The sequence below is a fragment of the Choloepus didactylus genome, chromosome 10 (genome assembly GCF_015220235.1).
Source record: "Choloepus didactylus isolate mChoDid1 chromosome 10, mChoDid1.pri, whole genome shotgun sequence".
NCBI classification, from domain to species: Eukaryota; Metazoa; Chordata; class Mammalia; order Pilosa; family Megalonychidae; genus Choloepus; species Choloepus didactylus.
Genome location: NC_051316.1, coordinates 127,552,784 through 127,579,767, shown reverse-complemented (window position 1 = coordinate 127,579,767; position 26,984 = coordinate 127,552,784). Strand labels below are relative to the sequence as shown.

The window sequence follows — 26,984 nt, the reverse complement described above, 5'->3', positions numbered from 1 at the left end:
CAGAGGATTTTTATTTCTTTTTTAAAGTTTAAATATGTATTTTGACCCTAAGCCTCCTGGGCAAAGTGTAAGCCACTCCCTTTTTCTAAGCTGGCTTGAAGACAGCAAGTGGTGTTGTAAATATTTTCTTCCTCCAGATCACCATCACCCACTTGAGTCCCTTCCCCACTTCCAGGCATGAATCATTCATTCATTCATTCATTCGTTCATCCATCTCTCCCTCCTGTTTGTTGATACAGCATTCACTGTGCACCTGCATGGCCCAGTGACTGCCTCAGGTGCTGGGAGCACAGGTGATTCAGACACCTGGAGTCCACGGGGGAGACAGTGATGAGAGTTAACAATTGAATATCCAGTGTGATGTGGGAAAACAGGAAGTAGCAAATTCTAGAAATATGGCTCTTTTCCTGCTTGTAAAGTCAAGAGTGTGTAATGTTCGTAAGAATGTTACCTGTGATTGAGGTGGAATGTGGCGTTTGTTCCTATAATAGGAGCTCAAAGATTCCTATCCGGTCATTCCGTTTTTTCCTCCTTTCTGGGAAGAAATTCCTCGCTGGCTGCAGGCATCGTTCCCTGTTCTTGAGCTGACTTTCAGGAGGTTTCACCAGGCTGCTCAGTTTGAAGGCTCAGGGTCTGGAGCCCCTTCTTGGAACGCATGTCGTTCTTTTGGGTTTTTTGTTTGTTTAATCTCTAGAGATATTCATGAAATTTATAGCATGTCTTCAGTGAACTTAGAGCCTTTTTATCTTCAAGACACACATATAACTCATTTTGAAGTTTGAAACTTTGAAAAAGAAGTCATTTTCAGAGTGAAAGCTTTAAAAATAAACCTCTGTTTCTTCTTATGTATTATGTTTCTGACTACTTTATTCTACTCCATGACAATCACTAGGATTTGTGTGACTTAATTTATGGCTTTTTAAAAAAATTTTCATCCTTGCTACTACCATACATGTCGGCAAAGCCTCAGAATTTCTCTTGCTAAAATTGTAGGTTAGAAGGTATCTACTGTTTAAAGTTTCATGCCTTTAAAACTTCACATGAAATGAATGGTTTCCAACTTAATTAAGGTGCTGAATTGGCTGACTTTTTTGTTTTTCCTTTTTTCAGTACTCGAATTCATCTTTATGTCATGATTATTTTCTTTCCAGACAGTGAGGGTGGAACTTGAAGCAGAAATACAAAATACCTTTCCTATCTATATGCTGTGCCTCTCGACTTTGAGTTAGGGCTGTTTAGATGCAATCACTGTCAATTATGTGTATTGGCTTAATGAAGTGCTTGTCTAGGATGCCACAAACTGCTAGTTACATGGCCGTCTTTTGATATTTTTCAAAACTGGTTTTTTTTTAACTTCTGAATATTCTTTTAACAGCCTACCAGTATATGTAATCTGGTAAACAGTTAACATCTCTGTTATTTTCCCTTCTAACTTCTTGCTTTCTACCTTGCTGAAAAACAGAAACAAGCCCAAGCAAGTTCCAATAGTCTCGAATGCAGTGCATAAAATTTAGGGTAAGAAAGAACCTGGTCATGTGTATCTCTCTATATGACTTATCATGTAATGGAGAAGAAATCCAAGTGTAGTGTATGTCTTTCTCTTAAAAAAAAAAGTTCTTTCTCTCCAATCATGTGAAACACTCTGTATCAAAAGATTGGAAAGTAAAGTTATGAAAGAAATGAAAACACCCACCATCCTCCGGCGTGCAGGGATTTCCTTTGGCTCGTCAGCAGGTGCAGCACCAGTTGCACGGACCCCCCGGCAGCTCTGCGTCACCTCCGTGGCAGTTCTGTCCACCGTGTGCTGTGAGTCGCCTCACAAGGAGGGGGATGGCATCTAGATACAGGCCGAAGGATGCCTTGAATCCGTTGTTTTTAACCATTTGAATCTCTCAGACAACAAGACTTGTTCTGAGAGTTTTGAAAGCTCAGGAGAATATAGGGTCACATTAACAGTGATGAGCCTGTTGCCTGGTGTGCAGGGCAGCTTAAGAAGGGGGTGGAAGCTGTGCAGAAGCTGTCTTGGAAGGGCCAAGATCCCAAGATGGCAAATGGATAGAACAAGGAGACCGGAAACGAAGAGTTCCCGTTAGGCCCCAGGAGAAGGACACGGCACCTCTTGGCTCTTCTTTTGGTAGTCTTGTTAATGATGTTCTCCTTGTCTCCAGTGTTGGATGGATAATTATAAAATCCTTCTTTATGCCAGCCACTAACCTGGGCACTTGGGATAAAACTGAGAACAAGCCAGACATGATTCTGTCCAATGGGGAAAACAAACCTGAGCAATTAATTGTGGGCCTGTTGATGATTGTTATGAAAAAGTGCCCGGGGCTAAGGGAACATGGAAACGAGGTCCCAGCGTAGACTGATGAGTCCAGGAAATCTTCCTGGTAGAGGCGACTGCTAGACTAAAACCTGGCAAATGAGTTGGGCCGAGTTATGCAAAAAGGAAGGAAAATTACCCCAGACTATAGAAACGACCTGTGTCAAAGCCCTGAGACCAAAAAAAAAAAAAAAGTGGCTTTTTCAGAAAACAGAAGTTCAAGAAGAAGAAAATGGCTCAAGAAGCAGCTGAAAAAGGCAGACAGAGGCCAAGTCATGTCATTAAAGAGTCATTATCTGGGTAGAAAGGGCAGGTCTGTCCTGCAGCCGCCCAGGATCCAGAGCCTCTGGCTGTCTTGGATTTCTGTTCACGTTCCCAATCTGGTAACAGCGGCCGTGGGCCAGCAGAGACGTTTCAGAATCCCCGACTTACTCTCTCCGAAGCAGGTGGAGAGAGAAACTGCTCCATTCCTACATTAGCCAGGACACCTGTCTTCAGGTCTTCCCTCAAGCTGTGTAGAGAGCTCAGGGGCTTGTTTTTGAGCCAGACACGACTGGCTGCCCCAGGCGGAGGAGAATCCCAGCCAGTAGCCCCAAGGCCCAGGGCTCGGTGCACCCAGAGGCAGCTCCAGATGGACTTTCTGAGTTGGGCTGGGGCCCTGCCAGGCCTTCATTATAGAATGGAAACTTTGGAATGTGAAGATAAAATTATAGAATGTAACATTTTTGGAATGATAAAAAAATGCCTAATGACATATACAGTGGAAAAAACATATTTGTAGCTTTTATAAAAATATTTTACTGTTAATCTTTATTTGTATGTATCATATTCCTACCTATAAGGAAGCATTATAGTTTCCTACTCTAATACTACAAATTTTTAAAAAGCCTTCAAATTCTAAATTGCCTCAATATAGCAATTTCTATAATATTGCTAAAGGAAGCACAGCAGTTCTGTCACTTGCATAGACATATGCTTTTGTATTTGGAGATGTTCAGGAAGGTGTCTTAACTTTGTGATAATTAATTGTGTCAGTTAATAAAGCATATATCAGTCCATGCAGAATGAAAGCCTTTTGAAAGGTCCTGGGTATTTCTGGATGTAAAACTAGCAAAAACTTGGGTTTCTAACAAAGTGGAACATAAATCCAACGGCGTGCTGTATCCCCAGGCTTGATGCTGTGGAATGAAATGTGTATAAGAACACCCAAAGCAGGAGCAGTGAAAGGAGAAACTGAGGACTTGGAAAGATAGTGATAATGTTTTAAAAGGTGGAATCTAATTTCTTTTCCAGTCTTTTGCCAAGTAAAAGAAATGTATGATGAGCACATTATTGGAATAATTTTTAAATTTAATTTTGGGGAACATCTGAAAAAGGGAAAGATAACAGCAGTATGGCAAAAGCAGAATACAGAAATAGAGATGAATGTGCTTTTGTTGCTGCTCTCGACCTTGAAACAGAAAACCCCCCACAGGCCTGTGGTTCGATGGAAAGAGTTTGGATTTGGAGTTGGAGTCTCTCTCGCCAGTTCTTAGCTGTATCGCTGCTTCCAACTGCTCAGTGATGATTCATCCTGCCTCCCTCTAGAGTTGTTGAGAGTCGAGTGAGCTGCACATCCACACCAGCCAGCTCAGTCTCGGAAACGAGGCAGTTGTTTAGCACAAGGCAGCTGGTGATTGGTGAGGGGTGGCCCAGCTTAGACAAAGGCAGCCCCAAACTGTACCATCAGGCTCTACAAGGAACTCATCTCAGAGAAGACTGAAGAGGAGCTAGTGAAGGATGCACAGAAGTTTAGCTTGAAATGAAGTGAGGCACAGTGGATGAACCGGTCCAAGGAACTGAAATCCAGGACGAGATGTGTCTCTACCATCTTGGAGGAACAAACCCCCAACCCCCTAGCAAGGAGAGTATGAAGAGCCTGGAATGTAAGGTGCAGGCCACAACCGCCAGCCGGGGTCGTCGCAGAAACCAGAAGACTCCCTTGTCCTCCTGAGACGGTTAGCGGCTGGTTACCACACCGAGGAAATAATGCTGCGTTTCGAGTAGCTTTTGATGTGTCTTGGTCGTCTATGAAGACAAGAAGCCGTTCACCCTTGGACAAGAGACCAGGAGGCCAGCGTCTCAGCCCTGCTGGGTGCACTGGAGCAAAGTCAAGAGTGGATGCCACACTGCAACCCCCACCACATCTCCTGATCTTTGGGGAGACTCTTAGAAGCTGGGGGTAGATGCAGTGGTAGGGCTCTTTCCTAAGCCTGTTCACTAGTTAATTAAAAAGGGGCAAAGGCACAGTGGCAATCACAATAGAATACCCTAGGAAGGCAGGTTTCCATTCATAAGAAAAAGTTTTAAAAAAAAGAGTTTAAGATGAAAAAAAAATTACATTTGTTTCCATTTACAATTTTATACTCAACACTATAGTTCCATGATTTGTTCCTTTGAGTTGAGTAACTCTCCAGCCCTTCTCTCAAGAGAGGCCCACGAGGGCCATGGTCCTGGCGTGTTTTCCAGATAATTGGAGTGTCCGTGAATATTCACCAGGAGTGAGGACAGACGTCTGCATCAACTCGATTTTGGGTCAGGTTCAGTTCCTAAAGTCAGGCCTGTGTCTAATCTTAGTAAATGCTAATTCTGGTCTAAAGAGGCCAAATCTTTGGAGAACAGAGTGGAATTTAGGCACTTCACTCTTCTGAGAAGAAGCCATGAAAGTCTGAAAGTGCCTACAAGTCACGTAACTCTTCATTTGTGGAGGTGGGGTAGTTATCTATCTTAAACAATAGAAATAAAAGTGCCAAGGAAAGAAATCTGTCCTCCAGATGACTCTCTGGCTATTGTTTGGACTTTGGATAAACTCAGGCTTTCTTGGTCAAAAGTGTACTTTATAGGCTGACCAGCAAAATTTTGACTTACAGGCTGCCCTGGAAGCTTAGTACTTCCAGATGCTCTTATAGCATTGTTCTGGAATAACAGCCAGAAAAATGGGAATTCGGACTCTGTCCTGGACCAACTAATGCTAAATAGACATAAGGTTCATAACTTCTGTTAAAAGAGCAGTTTCTGTTTAGAAGAACCTCTTGGGGCAAGCCCGAGTTAACCACATGGTTCAGTAATCGATCCTGTCTGTTTCCGGACACAGATGGGAACTGGGAGTGGGGGAGACCAAATAAACACTGTGGCATCCCATATCCGCAGTTTTTGATTGGAAACAAAAAGACCGTAAACCTAAAGAACTGGTTTTGCCCTCTTTGGGGTTAGAAGGTGGCACGTTGTTTTAGTTTCCTAGGTTGCTGAAAGCAAATAGCATGAAATGGTTTGCCTTGAACAATGGGAATTTATTAGCTTAGAGCTTGAGGCCAAGAAAATGTCCAAATCAAGGCATCATCAAGACGATGCTTTTCTTCCCGAAGACCAGCTGCCGGCGATCCTGGGCTCCTCGGCCACATGGCGAGGCCCATGGTGGCGTCTGCTGGGCTCTCCCTTCTCTTCTGGGTTTTGTTGCTTTCAGCTTCTTGCTTCCGTGGCTTTCTCTCTGTGGTCACTCTGTTTATAAAGGACTCCAGTGATAGGGTTAAGACCCATCCTGAATGAGGAGGGTCACACCTTAACAGAAGTAACTGCATCAGAAGACCTGCTTAATCCCACAGGAAGGGATTAACTTTAAGAATGTGTTTTTCTGAGGTTCATACAGCTTCAAACCAGCACACTAGGGACTGTTGGGCATGGGGCTTGTGAGAGTCATTTTAGACAAATAAGGCAACATCCTCCACTGAAACTAGCCTCTACCTTCCACTTCAGAGAAGGTGCAGAAAAGGTTGAGAAGAGGCTGGTGGGGAAAACTGAAGAAGTGTTTTCAGATGGGCCCTGCAGGGCTTTGGATGTGAAGGACTGCCGTATCTAAATCTAAAATTACATTAACTGGGACTCTGTGACAGGTGAATCACTCACATAGAATTCTGTTTTCTTTTTCCCTCCACTCCAAAAGTATGTTTCTCAAACTCTCTCTGGATGCCCGATCTGTATTCTTGAATCTTACTGGCTTAAAGCCCAGTGAAGACTGGCATTTGATGAGTCCAAATTTAAAAACACAGCTCTCCAGAGAGGTGGACCAGCCATCAGAGAAGAATGAGGTGTGCTCCAGGTATTTGTGGCCCTATGGCTTAAAGTTCTGAGCCATAAATTGTGCAAATCATCGAATGTGCCATCTAGAGCATCACAAGATGCCATCAGCTGTATACCACCGATGATGGGGAAAGCCTGCAACTGTTAAACATGGGCCAGATTACAGCTGTCGCTGATGCTTGGGGGTTTTTAGGCATGGGACTCTACCCCAGTTTTCTTTCTGCTCAAACATGCATTGGCAGAAGAAAATACAGGGTGGGCGGACCTGATGTTTTGATAGAGTTATATGGACATTCATTCACTCATCCCGTGTATGATCCAGAATATAGTCAGACTAAAAGAAATATATTTTAATATCAAATTGACCATGTCTTTTGACTTATTCAGGTTCTGCCCTGGGAACAAAATTATACTTTCTTTCTTCTACATGCATATTTATGTTCTCTCGTCCAAAGCGTGGTATGGAGAGCAAAATAGCAAAGTAATGAAGTGAAGTCAGTTCTGTCCTGGGAGGACAGCTTTTGGTGAGCCTGAGGACCCTCAGGGACTGGGATACCCTCCTAAGGGCTTAAGTTGCAGATAAGGAGTAGCTGACCAGGATCTGACCAAATAGGAACATTTCAGAAGGCTGAGGATAGTACTTCAGTCCAATGGTCTAGTACAGGCATTGGGGAACTTTTTCTGGAAAAGGGCAGATGGTAAATATTTTAGGTTTTGCTGGTCAAGAGTGGTGAGAACGCCACACACAGTCTGTCACAGCGACTCAGCTCTGCCACTGTAGCACAAAAGCAGCCATAGATGGTACATAAATGAATGCGTGTGGCTGTGTTCCAATAAATCTTTATTGATGGACACCAAATGTCATATAATTTTCAAGTGTTACAGTCTTTTTATCGTATTTTTTATTGTAGAATACTAACATAAATACATAGGAGTGATAACTTTCCAAGTGAAATTTAACAAATAGAGAACAAATTTCAAAGAATATTATAGTTACAGTTCCAGGTTTCAGTTATTTCCTTATTGTGAAATATAGCATATATAGGAAAAGGTGATAACTTTCAAATTACAATTTAACAAGTAACTTTAGAACAATTTCAAAGGATGTTATGTGTTACAGTACCACCATTTCAGTTCTTTCCTTCTAGCTATTCTACTACCCCAGCAACTAAGAAAAAGAAAATTATATAAAGATTCAATATTCATAATCCTTTGTTAAATTCCATCTTGTCTGTTGCTCCCCTTTCCTCTAGTTTAATCACTTTCCTGATCTTCAGGGATGTCTAGGCGCCACCCTAAGTTGTTCATGTTAAAATGTGGTGTCAACTTTATAAGAAAAGGGGGCACATCTAGTTGATGTTCTTGAAGAGGCTGTGGCCTCTGGTTTGGGGACTTAGCTGGCATAGGAGTTCTCTGAAGGATTTAAGTTTCTGAAGAATTAACTTAGTGAAACCTTTATAGAGTCTCAGATAGGGACCTGGATATTCTTTAAGGTTTTTGGGACTACTGTTGACTTAGTTTTGTCAGACTGTGGCCATTTGGCATATCTAGGTGAAGCTAGCATTGGAGTAACCTCCAGGACAGCCCCTTGACTCCATTTGAATTCTCTTAGCCACTGAAACCTTATTTTGTTGCCTTTCTTTTCCCCCTTTTAGTCAAAAAGGCATTCTCAATCCCTCGATGTCAGGGTCAGGCTCATTCCCAGAATCCATGTCCCACGTTGCCAGGAAGGCTCAGTCACATGGGGGATTCTGCTCCACATCAGGGGGAGAGTGATGAATTTATTTGCAGAGGTGTGCTTAGAGAGAGAAAGTCCACATTTGAGCAACAAAAGAGGTTCTCTGGAGGTGACTCCTAGGCCTAATTATAGGTGGGCTTAGCCTCCCCTTTACAACTGTAAGTTTCACCCGAGCAAGCCTCAAGATCAAGGGCTTGACTTACAAAGTAGGGGGTTCCTAAGTTCACATGGCATATGTTATGTCCATAATAACCTATCCATATCTCACATCATCATCACTTAGTTGTACAATCCTCATCACTCACCATTTTAAACAATTCTCATGACCCAAAACATCTTATAGTACCTGTCAACCCTTAATTATTTGTCCCTAGTGTTTGTGTAGTATTAATATGGTATTCCTATTAAATTATAGTCCCTAGTATGCAACAGGTAGATTTTTCCCACATACCCTTCTGTTGTCAACTCTCTGTGTTAGTGTCATACTTTAGAAGTATATCATGGAAGCCCCTGTCTATATTTATGATGCTGATCTCTGGGAAACATGCCTTTAAACAACCCCTTTCAATCCAATTCACCCTCAATACAGCTCTGATACTTAAAATCCCATTAACAAACAGTGGTCACTCCTATCTATTACCACACCTTTGAAATTACCATCATTAACATATCTGGACGTAGTAACTTATCATTCCTCCTCATTAGCTACTGTCTATCACTAGGTCCCTGATATTCTATATTATAAGACATTGATTTTACATTGTTCAGAGAGTTCGTAGAAGTGGTAACATACAATCTCTCCTTTTGTGTCTGACTATTTCACTCAGAATTATATCTTCAGGGTTCATCCATGTTGCCATATGTTTCAGGACCTTGTTTCTTTTTACTGCTGCATAGTATTCCATTGTGTGTATGTGCCACATTTTGTTTATCCACTCGTCTATTGAAAGACACTGGATTGTTTCCATCTCTTGGCAGTTGTGAACAATGATGCTATGAACATCAGTGTACAAATGTCTGTTCATGTCACTGCTTTTACATCTGCTGGGTATATACTGAGAAGTGGAATTGCCAAATCGTAGGGTAATTCAATATCCAGTTTTCTGAGAAACTGCCAAACTGTCTTCCACAGTGGCTGTATCATTATACATTCCCACCAGCAACGAATAAGTGTTCCAATTTCTCCTCATCCTCTCCAGCATTTATTGTTTCCTGTTTGTTTAATGACAGCTATTCTTATCTGTGTGAGATGGTATCTCATTGTGGTTTTGATTTGCAGTTCCCTAATAGCTAGTGAAGATGAATATTTTTTTCATGAGTTTTTCAGCCATTTGTATTTCCTCTTTGGAAAATACTGTTTCATATCTTTTGCCCATTTTATAATTGGGCTGTTGTTGAGTTGTAGGTTTCTTTATATGTGCAGGATATCAGTCTCTTATCAGATATATGGTTTCCAAATATTTTCTCCCATTGAGTTGGCTGCGTCTTCACCTTTTTTGACAGTTTTTTTGAGGCACAGAAGCATTTGATTTTGAGGCGTTCCTGTTTATCTGTTTTTTCTTTCGTTGCTTGTGCTTTGGGTATAAGGTCTAAGAAACTACTTTCTAATACTAGGTATTGAAGATGTTTCCCTTCCTTGTTTTCTAGGACTTTTATGTTACTTTCTCTTATATTGAGGTCTTTGATCCACTTGGAGTTAATTTTTGTATAGGGTGTGAAGTAGGGGTCCTTTTTAATTATTTTGGTTATGGTGATCCAGTTCTCCCAACCCCATTTGTTGAAGAGACTGTTCTGTCCCAGTTCAGTGGATTTGGGGGCCTTATTAAAAATCAGTCAACCGTATATTTGGGGGTCTAATTCTGAATTCTCAATTCGATTCCCATTGATTAATATGTCTATCTTTATGTCAATACCATGCTGTTTTGACCACTGTAGCTTTACGGTAGACTTCAGAGTCTGGAAGTGTAAGTCTTCCCACTTTGTTCTTTTTTAAGGGGTTTTTGGCAATTCGAGGCCCCTTTCCCTTCCAAATAAATGTAACTAGCTTCTCCAAGTCTGCCAAGTAGGTTGTTGGAATTTTGATTGGAATTGCATTGAATCTGTAGATCAGTTTGGGTAGAATTGACATCTTTACGATGTTTAGCCTTCCTGTCTGTGAGCACGGAATATCTTTCTGTCTATATAGGTTCTTTTTTATTTCTTCTAGTAAAGTTTTGTAATTTTCTGTGTAGAAATTTTTTATGTCCTTGATTAAGTTTATTCCTAGGTACTTGATGTTTTAGCTGCTATTGTGAATGGATTTTTTTTTATTGCCTCTTCTTTTAGGTCATTACTAGTAGATAGGAACATTATTGACTTATGTGCATTAATCTTGTATCCCACCACTGTGCTGAATTTATTAGCTCAGGTAGCTTTGTCATGGACTTGTCAGGATTTTCCAAATATAAGATCATATCATCTGCAAATAATGACAGTTGTACTTCTTCCTTTCCAATTTGGATACATTTTATTTGGCAAATTGTTTTGGTGAAGTGCTGTGGCTATAACTTCTAGCACAGTGTTGAATAATAGAGGTGACCGTGGGCATCCTTGTCCCATTCCCAATCTTAGGGGAAGGCTTTCAGCCTCTCACCATTGAGTACTACGCTGTCTGTGGGTTTTCCATATATGCACTTTATCATATTGAGAAAGTTGCCCTCAATTCCTACCTTTTGAAGTGTTTTTATCGAAAAGGGATGTTGAATATTGTTAGATGCTTTTTCAGCATCTATCGAGATGATCATTTGATTTTTCCCTTTCGATTTGTTAATGTATGGAATGACATTAATTGAGTTTCTTATGTTGAACCAACTTTGCATGCCAGGAATGAACCCCACTTGGTTGTGTGTATAATTCTTTTAGTGTGCCTTTGGTTTCGATTTGCAAGTATTTTGTTTAGAATTTTTGCTTCTGTATTTGTTAGGGAGATTAGCCTGTAGTCTTCCTTTTTTGTAGTATTTTTATCTGGTTTTGGTATCGGAGTGATATTAACTTCATGAAATGAATTAGGTAGAGTTCCTTTTCTTCAATTTTTTGAAAGAGTTTGAGCAGGAATCGTGTCATTTCTTTTTGGAAAGTTTGGTAAAATTCCTCTGTGAAGCCATCTGGCCCTGGGCTTTTATTTGTAGGTAGATTTTTGATGACTGATTGGATCTCTTTCCTTGTGATTGGTTTGTTGAGGTCTTCTTTTTCTTCTTGGGGCCGTCTAGGTTGTTCATGTGTTTCCAGGAAATTGTCTATTTCTTCTAAATTGTCTTTTGATTTTTTTGAACATTCTTTTGAATTTTTTTCCAACCATTTAAAAATATAAAAATCCTGCTTAGCTTATGGGTCATGGCAAAACAGGTGGTGGGTGGCATGGTAGAGGCTTGCACCAGAACACAAGGCAATGTATTGGTTCCTTCATCGAGAAAAATCCTGCTGTGAAAAAAAAATATTTCAGCGAAACTGAAGAATGTGCTTAGGGAGTCATTCAGTTTGCGTTATAAGTCATCTACTTATTTGTCATAGACGCATTAAATGAGGGTCCACCCTTGGATTACCACTGCTGAAGTCTCCCCAAGGGTACACCACATGGTGCGTTTGCATTTTCCTTTTCCCTGTCTTCTCTGTCTTTCCTTCCCAGCACACATTTCCTGTGTGCCTATTTCTGTCCCTTTTGCTTGTGTTGAAAAGCTTTTGTCAAATGTCTGGTCATTTTTTGATCATGTGTTTATGTTTAAGGATGGAGCATTAAGAAATTGACCAGAAGTCCTAAATTTGTTTACATTTACTCTTTGTTGATCACATCATAAAATCCAAGATGAATTAAAAAAAAAAATAACAGGTGAGAAGCTGGATTTGGCTTATGAGCTGCAGTTTGCCAACTGCTGATCTAGTAATAGAAAGACCTAGAACTTGGGGAAAATGATATCATACATCAGTTTCTCCTTTCTGTAATGAGATGCCATCAAGCCCCACCTTTTGGGAATGTTACACAAATAAAATTGGACATTGTGTGATGTACAAATGTCAGGTATTTTTTATTCTTACGCATTGAAGAAGCGATACTTTCAGCCAACTTTCTGCTGAGTTTTTTTTTTTTTTTTTTTTTTTTAAGTAGAATGCTGGAGCTGCTGCTTCTAAATAATGAAGAGCTGAGGGTTTTCTCAGGATATTACAGGAATAAGAGTGATGTCACTCCAGTTCGGTCTATATATTTCCTTGCTGTCTTCTGCTTTGTATTCCTGCCAGCCCTGTTGCCTTTCACAGCTTCGTTTTGCCTTGTGTCAGTCAGTTCTGTAAGCCGTTGCATTGGATTTGGCAGAGAGATGAAATGAGATGTGCATTGCACAGGGCAGAGGCACTTTTCCTAGGGTTGTTGGAGGCTAGATGCCTCAGAAGTGAAATTCTTGATTACACTGAATATTTTATTACACCGTTTATTTACGAAACACTGCTCATAGTGTTATTTGCAGGTGGAAGCAATGTGTTAACATCTTAGTAACTGAGAATAGTGAACTGTTTACTCTTGCATTCTCTTGATTCATTTGAAAACAGTATTGCCCTCAAATGTAAAATGCATTAATGTGCTTTCAGGTTTCCATTGAAACATCTGTCATTTGCTCTATTTTAAAACTTTAGGTGGAAAAGCCTTGCGGTGGTGGTCAAGATTTACTTCTTTATCCAGCTAAGAGAAAGCAGCTTTTGAAAAGTGAACTGGACAATGAAAACATGCAGCCATCACCGCTGTCTCCTCCAAAACAAAAGCCAGCATTAAAGGAGTGCCCAGGAGTCGTGCCAGGAGACTTTAAAGAGAAAGTTGCAGAGCTGCTGTGGAAATACTCAAGCGGCCTTTGGGCCAGTGCGCTCCCGGATGCGTTTGAGGACATGTACAAAGTGAAATTCCCCAAGGAAACCTTGAAAAATCTCGCCTCGCTTTCTGATGTATGCACTGTAGACTACATTTCTGGAAATCCTCAGAAGGCCATTCTCTATGCTAAACTTCCATTGCCGACTGACAAAATCCTCAGTGACTCAGGGCAGGCACATGGCGACTACGATATCGAGTCCATGATTGAACAAGAGTACCTGCAGATGGAAGAAAGCCTCACTGAAAGCACCGATGTCCTTATGGAGGACATCACGGTCCCTCCACTCACCATTCCGACCGAGGCGTCCCCATCTGTACTGGTGGTGGAACTGAGCAACACAAATGAAGTGGTTATCAGGCAAGTTTTATTTTCAGATTCTTGAGGATGCTTGGGTACCATCATCATCAGTCCACTGATTTTTACAGCAGTGCTGGGGCTGGAAGAAAGAATAATATTTCCTTAGTTCTATCGATTTAGTTATATAAAGCATCATTATATAGCATATGATCTTAATATCTGTTAAATGCTCAAAATGTACAGCTAATCTTGGGGAAAAAAGTGATTACTAACAGTTTCGAGAATTGGAATGAAAACATGGTTTAACCTTGAAAAATTATCAATGCCAAAAGCATAGTGATAACTGTGTATGTCAGAAGCAAACCTAGTCCATGGAAAACAGCAAGTCCTGCATGCACTCGGCAAAAGCGTTTCATCTGGGACGGGGTAGCATTTCCTGAAAATCAAAATAGCTAAGCACTGCCTTCCTAGTATATGCGTCGGATTCACCCTGGGGCCCAGAGGTGCTCAGGTGACTGGAGCCTTTGGGGATCACTGCCTGGGGGAGGAGTCGCTGCTTAGGTGGCTTTATGACGACCAGAATTAGGACAAACAGAGGGGCTCTGGGTGCGTGACGTGGGCTTTTGAAGAAATCATAAAATATACCTGAAGGGGTATAATTTGCAACTTCCGACTCAGGCCGCAGGATGGGAATCTGTGTAGCTGGATCTCTGGGCAGGAAGAGGCAGAAGCAGAACAGAATCTGGGCTCCTTCACCCAGAATACCCCCGTGGTTTGGGCATCGCTCCCCAGAGACTGGTCGCTGTGAGCTGGGAAGGCCCAAAGAAGGACCCTGAAGAACACTCAGAGGCCTTCAGTGAAAGGAGAGATTAAAAAAGTATTCAGCCTCTTCCATTTGAACAGACTGAGTGTGAGGACATGAAGGTAGTATCTGGTGATGTTGGAACTGGAAGAGCCTGTGGGAGCTTGAGGGCAGGCTTGGTCTGCACCGGGGTAGTGGATGTATAAAGCTGAGGGTCGCTGGGGTGAGGGGTCCCGTCATGTTTCGCTGGCATATGGAGGTGAAGGAAGGATGTTGAGGGCACATTGCTGGCTTTACCGTTTGGCCTGGTAAGGAAGACCTGCCTCTGCCCCCTTGTCAAGGTCCTTTGTATCTGTTGCCAGTACTCCTTGGTGCCATTGTCAGAAACCAAACACCCAGCACTGGGCTGGGTCCATCGTGTAATTTCTGAAGTTGTCACCAAGGACCGCAGGAGTCTGAGTCAGTTCTCTGACTTCAGTGGAGGGTCCTGACCCATTCTAGGATCGCCAGTGTGGATTTGAATCCTGGAGCCAGCCTTCTGCGTATACCTTGAGCAGGTGGAGGCCCCAGTGAACGTGGTGGGCGTGCCTGCTGGGTCGTTGGCATGAAGTTGTTAGCTTTTCCCCAGAGACTCGGCAGAGCAGGCTGAGCTCCATCCCATCCCCACGTTCTCTCCTGGCAGGCACTGAGTTCCAGAAGCCGTGCCTCTGGCTCACGGGGGACCCAGAAGGGTGCTTGGCAGCACTCTCAGGTCTGGTGTCTGGGGAATCCCTTGCCTCCAGTTTCAGATGTTAGCTTGGTAAAACTCTGCATCTGTGACATTCCTGAATCTGCCTATACTTCCTTTGCTCCCTTGCTTAGGGTGAGTTGGGACAACGTCTGGCCTTGTCCTTGCCACTACCCTCTATCACACCAACTGCAGCGCTGTCCCCGGACCCCCACCCCAGCTGTGGGGCCCCCTCCTCTGCCTGCTGCTGCGGGGAGCAGATGCTGCCTGCAGGCCCAGGCTGCCCTCCCTGCCTTCCTCCTCCCGGCCAGAGCCTGGGCCGGGCAGGCTGCCATAGGCACCGCAGCCAGGGCCTCGGCAGCTGGGCTCCCAGGGCTGGCAAGGGAGTGGAGAGGGAGCCCTGAACCCCATGTCCCAGGAGCTGAGCCCTGGGGCAGCTTGCAGACCTCCCAGGAGACCCCCGAGCCAAGGGCAGCCGTGTTCCGGCAGGCCACAGTGTTGGGGGGCCCCTGTGGATCTGAGTGAGAGAACAGCAGAGCTTCTGCAGGCCTTTCTGGAGTGAATAATACATATGTAACGTTTGGTTTTAAAAGAGCCATTGCAAAAAAAAGCATCCATTCCATTTTTGGAGGACTTTTAGAAGTCTTTAGAGCTCTTTTTTTCCTAGTGGACAGTGGACCAGGGTGACCGTGGTCTCTTCTGCCCTGCTGATGGCTACCAAGAGCCCATGGACACTGTTCAATGAATAGTTCCCCTGAAGCCACCTTGGGCCCCTGGCAGCCCTGGGTGAAAACCAGAAGGGCAGAACAGTCTCCCCCGTCTTCCGGGGCAGGTGCCCTTTAGCCAGGAAGCTCCGCCCTGGGGCCCGAGGCCGCCCGCTCCTGGGGCCGAGGCTTGACCTGCCGCTTCCGGCCTGGAAGGAGGCCCTGGGTGGAATTGCCTCGAGGGCCAAAGAGCAGCCTGTTTGTGGCAGGGAGGACAGTACTACACTGGGAGAGCGCCAGCTGGGGCGAGGCGTGGGCAGTGGTCAATGGCAGACAGCTGCAGAGGGGGAGTAAGGGCGTATCCTGGGGGGAAATGCTTCTCAGAAAACTTCATGCAATTTTAGAGACATTTGGCTAGAATATAAGTTCTCTCTTTTAAGGCTATCAGAACTCAACGTTTGGTTGACATTTGTTCCTTGAGTTGGGGAAGGGGGTCACTGGTTGTGTTTAATGTGTTTAAGACTTTGTTTTTTCTCTAGTAAAATCTCATTGCCTTTCGGAACTTGAGCCTTATTCAGACCCAGCCTTAGTTCAGGGAAGACCCTCTATTAGATCTTCTGTATTCTCAGTAACATACAAAGATTTCCAGCAGCCTTGCTCAAAATCCCAGCCCAACCCTTGTTAAATGCCCTCCAGTGGTGCTTGCTTTCCCACCGCATCTTCCTCTCATCCTGTTCCTTGAGTCCTTTCTCAGCCCAGGCTCCCTGAAGCCCAGGGACCACTGCCTGGCACATCCTCCAGTTCTCTGGCTTGTTCTCAAGCATCTGCTTTACTGTGTGGTGTTTCACATCATCTCCACAAAACTGTGTCTTCTTTATCAAGAGATAAATGTTTGATGGGTGGATAAATGGACAGATGATGGATGGATGGATGGATGCTTAGGTAGATAGATGGAAGGAAAGGAGGGATGAAGTGAGGGAGGGAGGGGGAAGGAGAGAAGGAGGGGCAAAATGTTAAAAATTGGTGGATCTCGGTATCTGGGTTGGGGGTATGTTGGAGTTCTCTGTATGGGTTTTGTATCATTTGTGCAGCTGTCTTTAAGTATGAAATTATTTCTAAGTATAAAGTTTAAAAAAGAGAGAGATAAATGTTTATAGAGGACAGATGTCCCCCCTGTTGATGTAAGCAAGTCTAAGGCTGGCGCCAAAGATGAAGATGGCAGCCAATGGCATCCCCTTACTGAGCCCTGATAGTTTTCCTCCTCGGGATTGCTTCACTGGTGTTCTCTCCCCTTAACCGCTTCAGGTACGTAGGCAAGGACTACTCTGCTGCCCAGGAGCTCATGGAGGACGAGATGAAGGACTACTACAGTAAGAGCCCGAGGGAGACCCCAGTCCAGGCCGTGCACGTCGGGCAGCTGCTGGCCGTCCATGCCGACGAGGACGCCTGGCTGCGGGCACAGATCGTCTCCGTCGACGACAACAAGATGAAGGCAAGCCCTGCTCACTTTCTCGCAGCGGGGTCAAGCAGACACCGCACTGCTTTTCAAACGTAAACGAATACTTGTAATATTCTGTGTCCTTGCTCACTGCATTTAGTTTTCTCCAAAAGTAGAAAAAGAATATCCGTGTCAACTTCTAAGTCAGTGCTAGGCTTATTCTCTCAGAGTTTAGTTAAAAATAAAAAAATTCTTCATGTGGATCCACAACCCATGACCGAATCAGGAAGAGGCATTTCTTCCCGTTCTGGAAGACGTGATAGACACACTGGTCAGAACTCGGTGAGCTTCTTATTGAGGTCAGTACATTGGAGTGAGGGAGCCATACAGCTTACAGGGTGACATTCTCCCCACTTGCCACAGCCCACAGAGGACATCCCAAATTAGGACTCAGCTCCTTCTCCAAGAGCTGCGGCACATTCCGCCCCCTCAGTCCTCTTGGGAAGGTCAGTGTGCTCTTTCCCCGCTTCTTCCATGAGTGGACTCCCCGACACCCAGATGTGGCCACCTTCCTGCGGTCAGCTCCTGCTCCTTCATCCCTTCTTCCCCTCAACTCAGAGCGGGCACAGAGGCTCTCCCACCCTCACAGCAGGGCTTCCCTGGGACCAGTGGCCTTAGGGCCTCGAAGCTCCCCATGTAACTCCGCAGGAGGTTCGCACTAACCCTCTCTGCCATGCCGCCACTGGACCAGCGTGGTGCTTTTCCAGTAGACGTTCAGAGCTGATCTGCTTTCAGATGCCACTTCACGGGCAGTGCGGTTACCTGGGCACAGAGTGCCCGGCCCTTGTATCGCTGCTGTTGTTCGCTTTACTTATCCGTCCATAAGCTGTCGTCATCCAACACATTGGGCTGCTGTTATTTTGAATAAAATGATGTCTGTTAGATCAGTTAAGAGTAAGGAAAATGAAAGATTTTATTTTACCTTCATTTATTGCTTCCCGAACATTCCTCCTGTCTTTATGTAGATCTGAGCTTCTGGCCCGGATCGTTCACCTTCCCTCTGAAGAGATTCTTGTAGCATTTCCTGCAGGCCGGGCTCCCGGCGTGTCCCCCGTCTTTAACGGGTCTCTTCTTCCTTTGTTGGTGGAAGCCAAGTGCTTATTTGGAAGGTACCTTTTTGGATAATGAGCCAGTTCCTGAATCTTTACTGCCACCCTTTCAGGGCTGCTTTTTGGAAAATCTGTGAGGAGAAGGCTCTTTTCTTTCCTAAGATGTTTCCCCTCACCCAAAGGGACATCTGCCCTAAGAGTTTGGCGTGTTTCCATCCTCACTGATGTATAGGAAGACACAGTCTCTGAGGGAGATGTGTCTAGGGATCTTCAGGTTGTCTCCACATTTTGCATGCAGGGAAATACACTTCTGTTTCCATGGCCTCCATTCCATAAAGCAAAACCCTCGTCCACGTGGCAGTGTCAGCCCCTGACCGCTCGTCCCAAGTGTGCCACTGAGCGCAAATTACCAGTTTGAACCTGGGCTTAGGTCCAGCAGTCACCATCACCGGACCCCAACTGCAGTCATGACTCAGGCGAGCCGGGAAGGGACGCTCGCTTTTCCTCCCCGGTTTGTTCGATGGGGGAGGCCCTGAGGCAAGCGCGCCCCAAGCACCCCACCCTGCACCCTTTGCCACTCACAAAGAAATTTCAGAAACAACTCAGCCACATTCACAGAAATGCACTTTTTGAGCAATTTGACATGACCTTAAAAATCTGAAAACTGGAAAATAGTTTGGCAGCTTCTTTTAAAGTTAAATACCATGTGGCCCCTAAGTATTTAACTCTAGAGAAATGAGCATTTATATCCACAAAAAGATTTGGACTCATGTCTGTAGCAGCTTTGTTAGTAATGATCCCAAACTGGAAACAACATGGTGGATGTATAAACAAACTTTGGTTTATCCATATCATGGAATACTATTCAGCAATAAGAAAGAGCTGGCTACTAATATACACCATCAAATGGATGAATTTTGCAGACTTTATGCTGAGCATAAGAAGCCAAACATCAAAGAGTAATACTGAGTGATTCCATTTAAATGACACTTAAGAACAGGTAGCATTTCATCTCAGGGATAGAATGAGACCAGCGGTTGCTGGGACAGGAGGCAGAGGGGGTTCATTGGGGAGGGGCAAAAGGGAACTTTGGGGGAGGGTGGGAAAGGTCTATGTTTCGATTACAGTGGGGATTGTGTGGCTGTATACATTTGTCAGAACTCATCTTACTGTGTCCTTTCATGGGTGGTTTTTAGTCTTTGTAAATTACATTCCAGTAAAGTTGGAAAAAAGCTGAGGACCAAGCTTGTTTCTGGCCCCCTGGCCCCCAGGGGATCCAGGGCTTGTGGACAGCGGCTGGGGCGCTGGGCCTGCCACCTGGACTTGCTCTGTCCTAGGGCAGGTCCCTCCGTCCCTCTGCACCTACAGAGGCAAGGGGTTAGACCAGGTGATCAGGATCTGGCGTCTCCTTCCCCAGGGACATCACGTGGTTGAAAACTCCCCAATCGAGAGGCCTCACCTTCACCGGACCCTCCTCGGGGAAAGAAAACCACAGAGGGGTCCACCTTCAAGCTCAACCTAGAGTTGAAAAAAATGGAGCCAAAGTGCTCCTGAGGTTTGCTTTGTAGTACGACGTAGATGGGAATTGTTTCTTGGAGAAATCCCTTCCCCAGGTGAATCCTGGTGGTTGATGGGGTCAGGCCCACTCCCAGAGGAGGCTGGCAGAGACCAAATGCTGGGAACCTTGAGGGAGGCCTAAAGTCAGACCACCCAACAGTGGGAGGGCAGGACCCCAGAAGAGGGTCGCTGGGGCAGGAGCAGTAGCTTGTCTCAGAAGGGCTGGGGCCCGGTCAGGGCAGCCCCGTCACTGCACTCTGCGCTGTGAGAAACCTGATGGCTTCTAGTTGATAGGGGGTGACTCTTCCCAAACAGTCCCAGATAAATTTCTGCCTACTTCCTCTTTCTCTCCCCTGGTCCTCAGGAAGCTCATCAAAACTTAAGGTGTATTAAAGCATAGGGATGGCTTAGGAAGAGGAGAATTGTACAGAAATCTTAGGGACACAATAACGTGCAGCAGACATTCCCCAAGGATGTCCCCCAGGCGGAACTCGTGGGGCGTCCCCCAGCCTCACTTCTCTCCCCCACTCTGCTTTGGGGGTTGGAGCTCTGGAGTCAGACAGACCTGGGTTCAAATCCCAGCTTGGCTGTTTTCAGCCTTGTGATCTCAGGAAAGTTATTTAATTTCTCTGATTCCTTATCTGTAAAATCAGAGACTGGCATCTCGGTGGTTAGCACCTTCCCTGCCACACTTTTCATTCGTTAGTTCAGTGTCCTGAGGTAGGGACAAGACAGAACAGATCCTGTTCTCGAGAAGCGCGTGTTCTAGAGGGACAGACAATCAACCAGGATGCAATAAGTAAACATGACATTCTGGGCACACCAAGGACTAACCAAGTGCTGCAGTCTGGTCCCCTTTGGGTGTTTTAGGGGATCTGTCTGGTAGCTGCCTGGGGAGTGGATGGGAGGAGGGCAGGGAAGGAAAGTGAGACCAGCCAGCTGGCTGCTGCGGTCGCCAGCTACCTTGTAACCTGACTTTGGGTGATGCTGAGGAGGTGGAGGCAGTGGGGCTGGTTCAGGGCTCTTCTGGAGGCAGAACTCACAGGACGCTCACTCTCTGGGGGTGGGGCAAGCAAAGAGCAGCCTTGAGAGCTGCCGGGCTTGGTACCTGAGCAGCCGGTAGACCGTGGTGCCATTTGCTGAATAGCTATGGGGGAGAATCAAGAATTGGGAAGGATCTGTTTGTTTTAAGTCCATGTGGGTGGGTTTGGGGCCCAGGGAGGAGTCTGGGCTGGAGGTAGCTTGGGAGGTGCTTTTAGACTCCCAGGACTAGGAAGAGCACCTGGGGAGAGCGTGTGGAGAGCGGAGAGTGAGGGAGGTGTCCCAGCAGCCAGAAGACAGCGTCCCTCGAGGAGGGAGCAGACAGCGGGTCCTTGCAGCAGCTTACCGTCTTATACAGTGGTGAGCTCTTGAGACAGCCGTCATCATCCAGGCAGCTTTCCTGGCTGTGATCTTGCTCCCCACATTCCCCCTTTGTTTGGAGACACCCCAGCTACCCAGCAATGGTCTTGTTCTCTTGAACTCTGTGATGCATGGCCGCAGTTACCCACTCCCTCCTGCTTCCCACTTGTTAGATCCTCGGTGAGCTCCAGAAACGGGAAGGGCCCAGGGTGGCATCCGTCTGGCCTGACATCCCGGGGGTGACAGTGGGCGAGACAAAGGTGGTGCAGTGAGACCTGTGGCCACTGGAGGGTGCCAGAGGACCGGGAATGCAGTGCCCTCGGGGCAGCGGAGCGCCACCTGCAGCCCTGTGCAGCCGCGTCACCAGGTGCAGCTGCCACGCAGACACGTGGTGTCGCGATCACGGAAAGAAAAGGAGCCACCAACATTACAGGAACCCCTTGGGGGCTCCCGCACACTTGACACTGGGAGTACGCTCTGAATCTCCCAGGAGTCCTGGCCGCACGTCGTGTGTCCTGTCGTCAGGCCACGCGGCCCTTTCTGGGACTGGGAAGAGCAGAATCGAGTCGCAGGTGGTGGGAGCCATCAGGGGAAGCAAAAGCTCCCTGGGTCCCTGGGGCCCCCGAGAAGGCTCTGGGATGGAGAGAGAGGCCTTCCCTTAAGCGGCCGGCGGCCTGCTGTGGGGACACAGTGAGGGATCCAGGTCGCGGGAGCACCGAGTCACGATGTGGCTGTGGAGAAACCCCCTGGGCCCAGGGCCCCTCAGACGCTCAGTGGTGGCCCGGCCCTGTTCAGGGAACAGCCAGGCACTCTCTGCCTCTTCTTTGCTTCTTAAATCCTCATAGAATCTTTGTTTTATATGTTTAGAACCAGAACCTAGGGATGACAAAGCTGATCTGGGGACTTTGTTTTCCTGCAGAAAGTAACAGGGACCCTCCTCCGTGGTAGTTGCGGTCCGTGCAGGCTGTGGTGACACGAGCCCGGGATGCAGCAGGTGTGGTGGTCACTCTGTAACCGTCGTCTGTTTCCATTGGAGAAGCTAATTTTCTAAGTTTTCATTGCTTTCCCTGAGATTCTTAGTTATCATTTTAAGCACACAGCTTAATGTTTCTGAATTTTACTTTTCTCACACAAAAAATAATAAAATGAAAAAGGCTCTGAGTTTATATAGCTCTTTGAGCTGAAAGGCTTTGTGAATACTTTCAACCATATCCAGGTTCTTGACTATCCGGGCTGACAACAGGATAGTCTGCGACAACAGGACAGTCTGCGAACACAGACCCCTGGACAGCGGATTTTGACCCCTTTGATGAGATGGAGAAAGCTCAGAACCAGTGTTCTAGTTTGCTAATGCTGCCAGAATGCAAAACACCAGAGATGGATTGGCTTTTATAAAAGGGAGTTTATTTGGTTACACAGTTCCAGTCTTAAGGCCACAGAGTGTCCAAAATGTCATCAGCAATCAGATGCCTTCACTGGAGGATGGCCAATGGTGTCTGGAAAACCTCTGTTAGCTGGGAAGGCACATTGGCTGGCATCTGCTCCAAGTTCTGGTTTCAAAATGGCTTTCTCCCAGGACATTCCTCTCTCTAGGCTGCAGTTCCTCAAAAATGTCACTCTTGGTTGCACTTGGGATATTTGTCCTCTCTCAGCTTCTCTGGAGCAAGAGTCTGCTTTCAACAGCCATCTTCAAACTGTCTCTCATCTGCAGCTCCTGTGCTTTCTTCAAAGTGTCCCTCTTGGCTGTAGCTCCTCTTCAAAACATCACTCACAGCTGCACTGAGTTCCCTCTGCCCGTCTGCTCATTTATATGGCTCCACTGATCAAGGCCCACCCTTAATGGGTTGGGTCACGCCTCCATGGAAATATCTCATCAGAGTTATCACCTATAGTTGAGTGGGGCACATCTCCGTGGAAACACTCAAAGAATTCCAATCTAATCAACACTAAAATGTCTGCCCCACAAGCTTGCACCAAAGAATATGGCTTTTTCTGGGGGATACAATACATTCAAACCGGCACACCCAGCTTCCCACCCCCACCGAAGCAGGAGCCCTGAGTGCTACAGTGTCGGGGTCCCCGTGTCCCACCATGTCGTCATCGTTGCTGTCAACAGCGCCCGGTCCCAGAAAGTGCGGGAGCCAGATCAGGCCATCTCAAATGCTGCTTAGGGGGACTGGAACCAGCTGAAACCGCCAGAGCGGTGCCCCTCTAGAAACAAAGACTGCCGGCAGGGGAAGGGGGCATTGCAGTGGTCAAGAAAAAACCAGCGTTGCGGGCCTTCTGATGTTAACAAAAGGGTGCCACCATCAGGGCTGGCAGGACCCAGCTGGTGGGCCGGGTCAAAACTGGCATCAGGAGGCATCAGAGCAGCCCAGCCTCGCCCTTGTTCTCCCCTGGGGCAGAGGGCACAGGAGCGGAGGGGCCTGAGGTCAGGAGCCAGCGCGTCTCCAGGCAGCTGTGGTGCTGCACGCTTGGCAGCCGTGATCCTACTCCACATGCTGATCATGGAATCAAATGGAGCCAGTGAAAAGTATTAAATGATGTTTTAAGAAGTGAGAATAAAAAACTTAATTTGAAGCTAAACATTGTTTCTTTTCTTATCATTAGGTGTGCTATGTTGACTATGGATTCAGTGAATATGTTGAAAAGAGCAAAGCCTACAAATTGAACCCCAAGTTCTGTTCACTCTCATTCCAAGCTACGAAGTGTAAACTGGCAGGTAAGCGGGATTTGTTTAGAAGCTTTCTCCATCGTGAGAGGTTGTTAGCCTTGTGCTTCAGGGGGGTTGAATCCTTCAGTGGTTCAGGTATCTCAAGGTGGAGTGTTATTTCTTGAAAGGGTGAATAAATTCACGTCTGATGTGGTCTTTATGAATCGTGATCGCCGTCCTGGCCACCTGCAACATTCTTTGTGCTCACCACCCTGGAGACACTGATGGAGGCCGGGGCCCCTGATTTCATGGAGTGAGGTTGTTCTCGGCTCCTTGCCCACTGGCACGGCCCACAGGTGAGCCTCACGAGGAGCACACCCTCCTGCGCCCAGGCACAAGCCCAGCTCACCCTTCTTCTCCTCCCTCCTCGAGGAAGTGTGGAGGGATGAGCACCTGTGGAGGTAGCGTTGGAGGGGTGTCCTTCACGCGGGGCGCCGTGGATGTGCTCCTTATAGGAAAGGGCGTCAGGAGGTGCACTGTGCCAGGGGAGCCTGAGGTCAGCTGAGAAAGTGACCCTAATTCTTTCGTGAAAATCCGCTAGGGAGGGAATACCTCCTTCCCGCCGGCCTGAGGCCTTACCCTGATGGTGGAGGAACTGGGTTTGACTCTCCTGGGAGCTAAATCCCAAGAAATTTCAAAAGCCTGATAAAAAGGCATGGGAGTTGGCTTTGAAAGAGCGTATGGAGAGCACAGGACGAAACTCAGGATGCTGCAGCGAGAAAGCTGGGAAGGTACATGTCTGGAGAAGAGAATAAAAGAATCTGGTTTTAACCAGTTTAATAGATTCATTTAGATTTGTCGTGTGTGTGCGCGTGCACATGTGTGTATGTGTATATTACATGAAATTAAAGTTTTCAAAGAATTTGGAAGAGTGAACTTCAGTAAAATTCATTTAATAGTTGTGTTATGTTAAACATCTTACTATCTTTCTTTGATAAATCCAAAGGTTCTGGGGTATCTTCAGGATCATCATTGAATATTGAAAAAAAGAGAGAAAGAAAATTTGGTCGTCTCAATTTCTAATACATACATGTTCATTTTATAAGAAAAAACTTCATGGATTTAATAAGAAAGGGAAAAAAAGTCAAGGGTAGAGATTTTAGGGAGAAAATTACAAGTATATGACTGACAGCTATAGTTGATTGATGGCTTTGTATATGTTTAATTTCTTGTTTTGATTGTGTGTATGTATATGAGGAGAAGAATGCTTCTCCAAAAGTTGATCATCAACTTTTCTACCTGTTTTAGGGTTGCCTGTCTTAGTGCAATCAAGCAAAGGGGCATTCAAATTATATGTTTTAAAACCTAAGGACAGGTGATCTGAAGAAGACAGGAAAACAAAGCTTCCATTTAAAATTGAGAAATTTTGTCGTAGATTCTTAATTGTCCTAAGTAGTCAATGCAGATGCAGCCTGCCTATTTAAAATGGATTTTGCTAATTCATTAAAACTTAAAATTCCCAATACTTTTCAGGGTTGGAAGCTCTAAGTGATGATCCTGATTTGGTGAAGGTGGTTGAGTCTTTAACTTGTGGAAAGATCTTTGCAGTGGAAATACTTGAAAAAGCCGACATCCCACTGGTGGTTCTGTACGATACCTCTGGAGACGATGACATCAACATCAACACCACCTGCCTGAAGGCCGTATGTGACAAGTCGCTGGAGGTTCATCTCCAGGTACCTCGTGAAGACTGGCCATCGTGTGAAGAAAGTTCTCTGAAAAGAATGTTGCCAATTTCAGCCTAGCAGTTGAGCAAACAGTGTGTTAACTGAACAAATAGATATATCATATTGGGTTTAGGTTATCACCATATTTAAAGTAAATTCTGAATTTGAAAGACATGGAGATTACAAAACTCCATATTTTCCAAATCAGTTTTCTTTTATGCTCACTGTAGCTGATGAGAAAACACATGTGAAGGAAAAAAATCTCATGAGTAGTAACTCCAGACATAAAATACTTGGAAATTAAAATGTATCTAGAAATTTTTGAAACTTAGACATGTCAAAAACATGTGAATAGATGGAAAAACATAACCTTGTTCTCAGACTGGAAGGCTCAACATTTTAAATTGCGGATTCTCCCCCAAATTAATCTGTTCGTTTAAATGTGATCACAAATCCCAGCAGAATTATTTTAAAATCTAATAAAATGATGCTGAAATTATTTTGAAAGAATAAAATAAATATGCAAAGGTCATTGAAAAACTTTTGAATGAGTAAGTCTTGAGAAGAGACCAGCTTTATTAGAAGTTAAAGTGCAGTGGAACCTCATTTTTCATGGACTCAACACAGGTGAATTCAGGTATATGCTACTGGCAATTGAAAAAAAAAGAATTAGCATACTTAAAAGTTATTTCTGTGATTAATTTTGTTTACTTATTGTTGATACAATGTTTATTTGCATTATTCATTTAAAAATGTGTGATAGGTATGTTCATATTAAGAAATCCTTATGAAAAATGGGGTTTGTATTATGTGTGATTTATAACTTAACACATAGGGTCTTGGAACACATTGGTTGCATAAAATGAGGTCCTACTGTATATCATAAAGCCTCAGTAATTAAAATAGTATGGAAGAGGACTAGGAATAGTAAAAGATATTAATGAAATAGAATAAAGACTTTAGGAATAGGTCTCAAATACATATATAAGATATAATAGTATATGATGGTGAAATAACGAATCAGTAGGGAAAGCAAGGATTATTCAACAAATAATATTGGAACAGCCGGCAAGCCATGTAGGAAAAAAAAGTCACTGTTTTTACCCAGACTAAATCCTAGATGACTCAAACATTCAAACAAAAACAAGATCTGTCAAAGCACATGTCTGTAGCTTTGTGTTTCTAAGAGTGGAAAGTGCTCTCTATATGACACATAGTCAAAGAGCCATAAAAGAAGTGGCACATTTGAATTAGAGAAGGCAACTTCTCTGAAGCAAAGAACCCATAAGCAAAATTGAAAAACTAACTGGGAAAAAGATCTGTAGTCCATAGGATAGAGAATGTTTACCTTAAGATAGAGAGTTCTTTCAACTCAGCAATAACACTGAGTAAGTCAGTAGAACGGTGGTTCTTAACGTGTGCTACAGGGACTGAATTACTTGCCTTTTTCACTCAAATGAGTGTTCAGAGGAATTTTCCAGAGGCCGCCCGAGAAGTAGC

The 26,984-nt window shown here is 44.9% G+C and overlaps 1 protein-coding gene across 2 annotated transcripts in view; it reads left to right on the top strand.

Annotated features, from left to right (window-relative positions):
• The window catches only part of TDRD7 (tudor domain containing 7), a 73,072-nt gene that overhangs the window by 27,378 nt on the left and 18,710 nt on the right, over positions 1 to 26,984 (top strand). For both annotated transcript variants that reach the window (XM_037796927.1, XM_037796928.1), the window contains 4 exons: positions 12,840 to 13,426; positions 16,905 to 17,091; positions 23,715 to 23,826; positions 25,291 to 25,493. In XM_037796927.1, the coding sequence (XP_037652855.1) occupies positions 12,840 to 13,426; positions 16,905 to 17,091; positions 23,715 to 23,826; positions 25,291 to 25,493 (1,089 nt within the window). The remainder of the gene's footprint in view (positions 1 to 12,839; positions 13,427 to 16,904; positions 17,092 to 23,714; positions 23,827 to 25,290; positions 25,494 to 26,984) is intronic.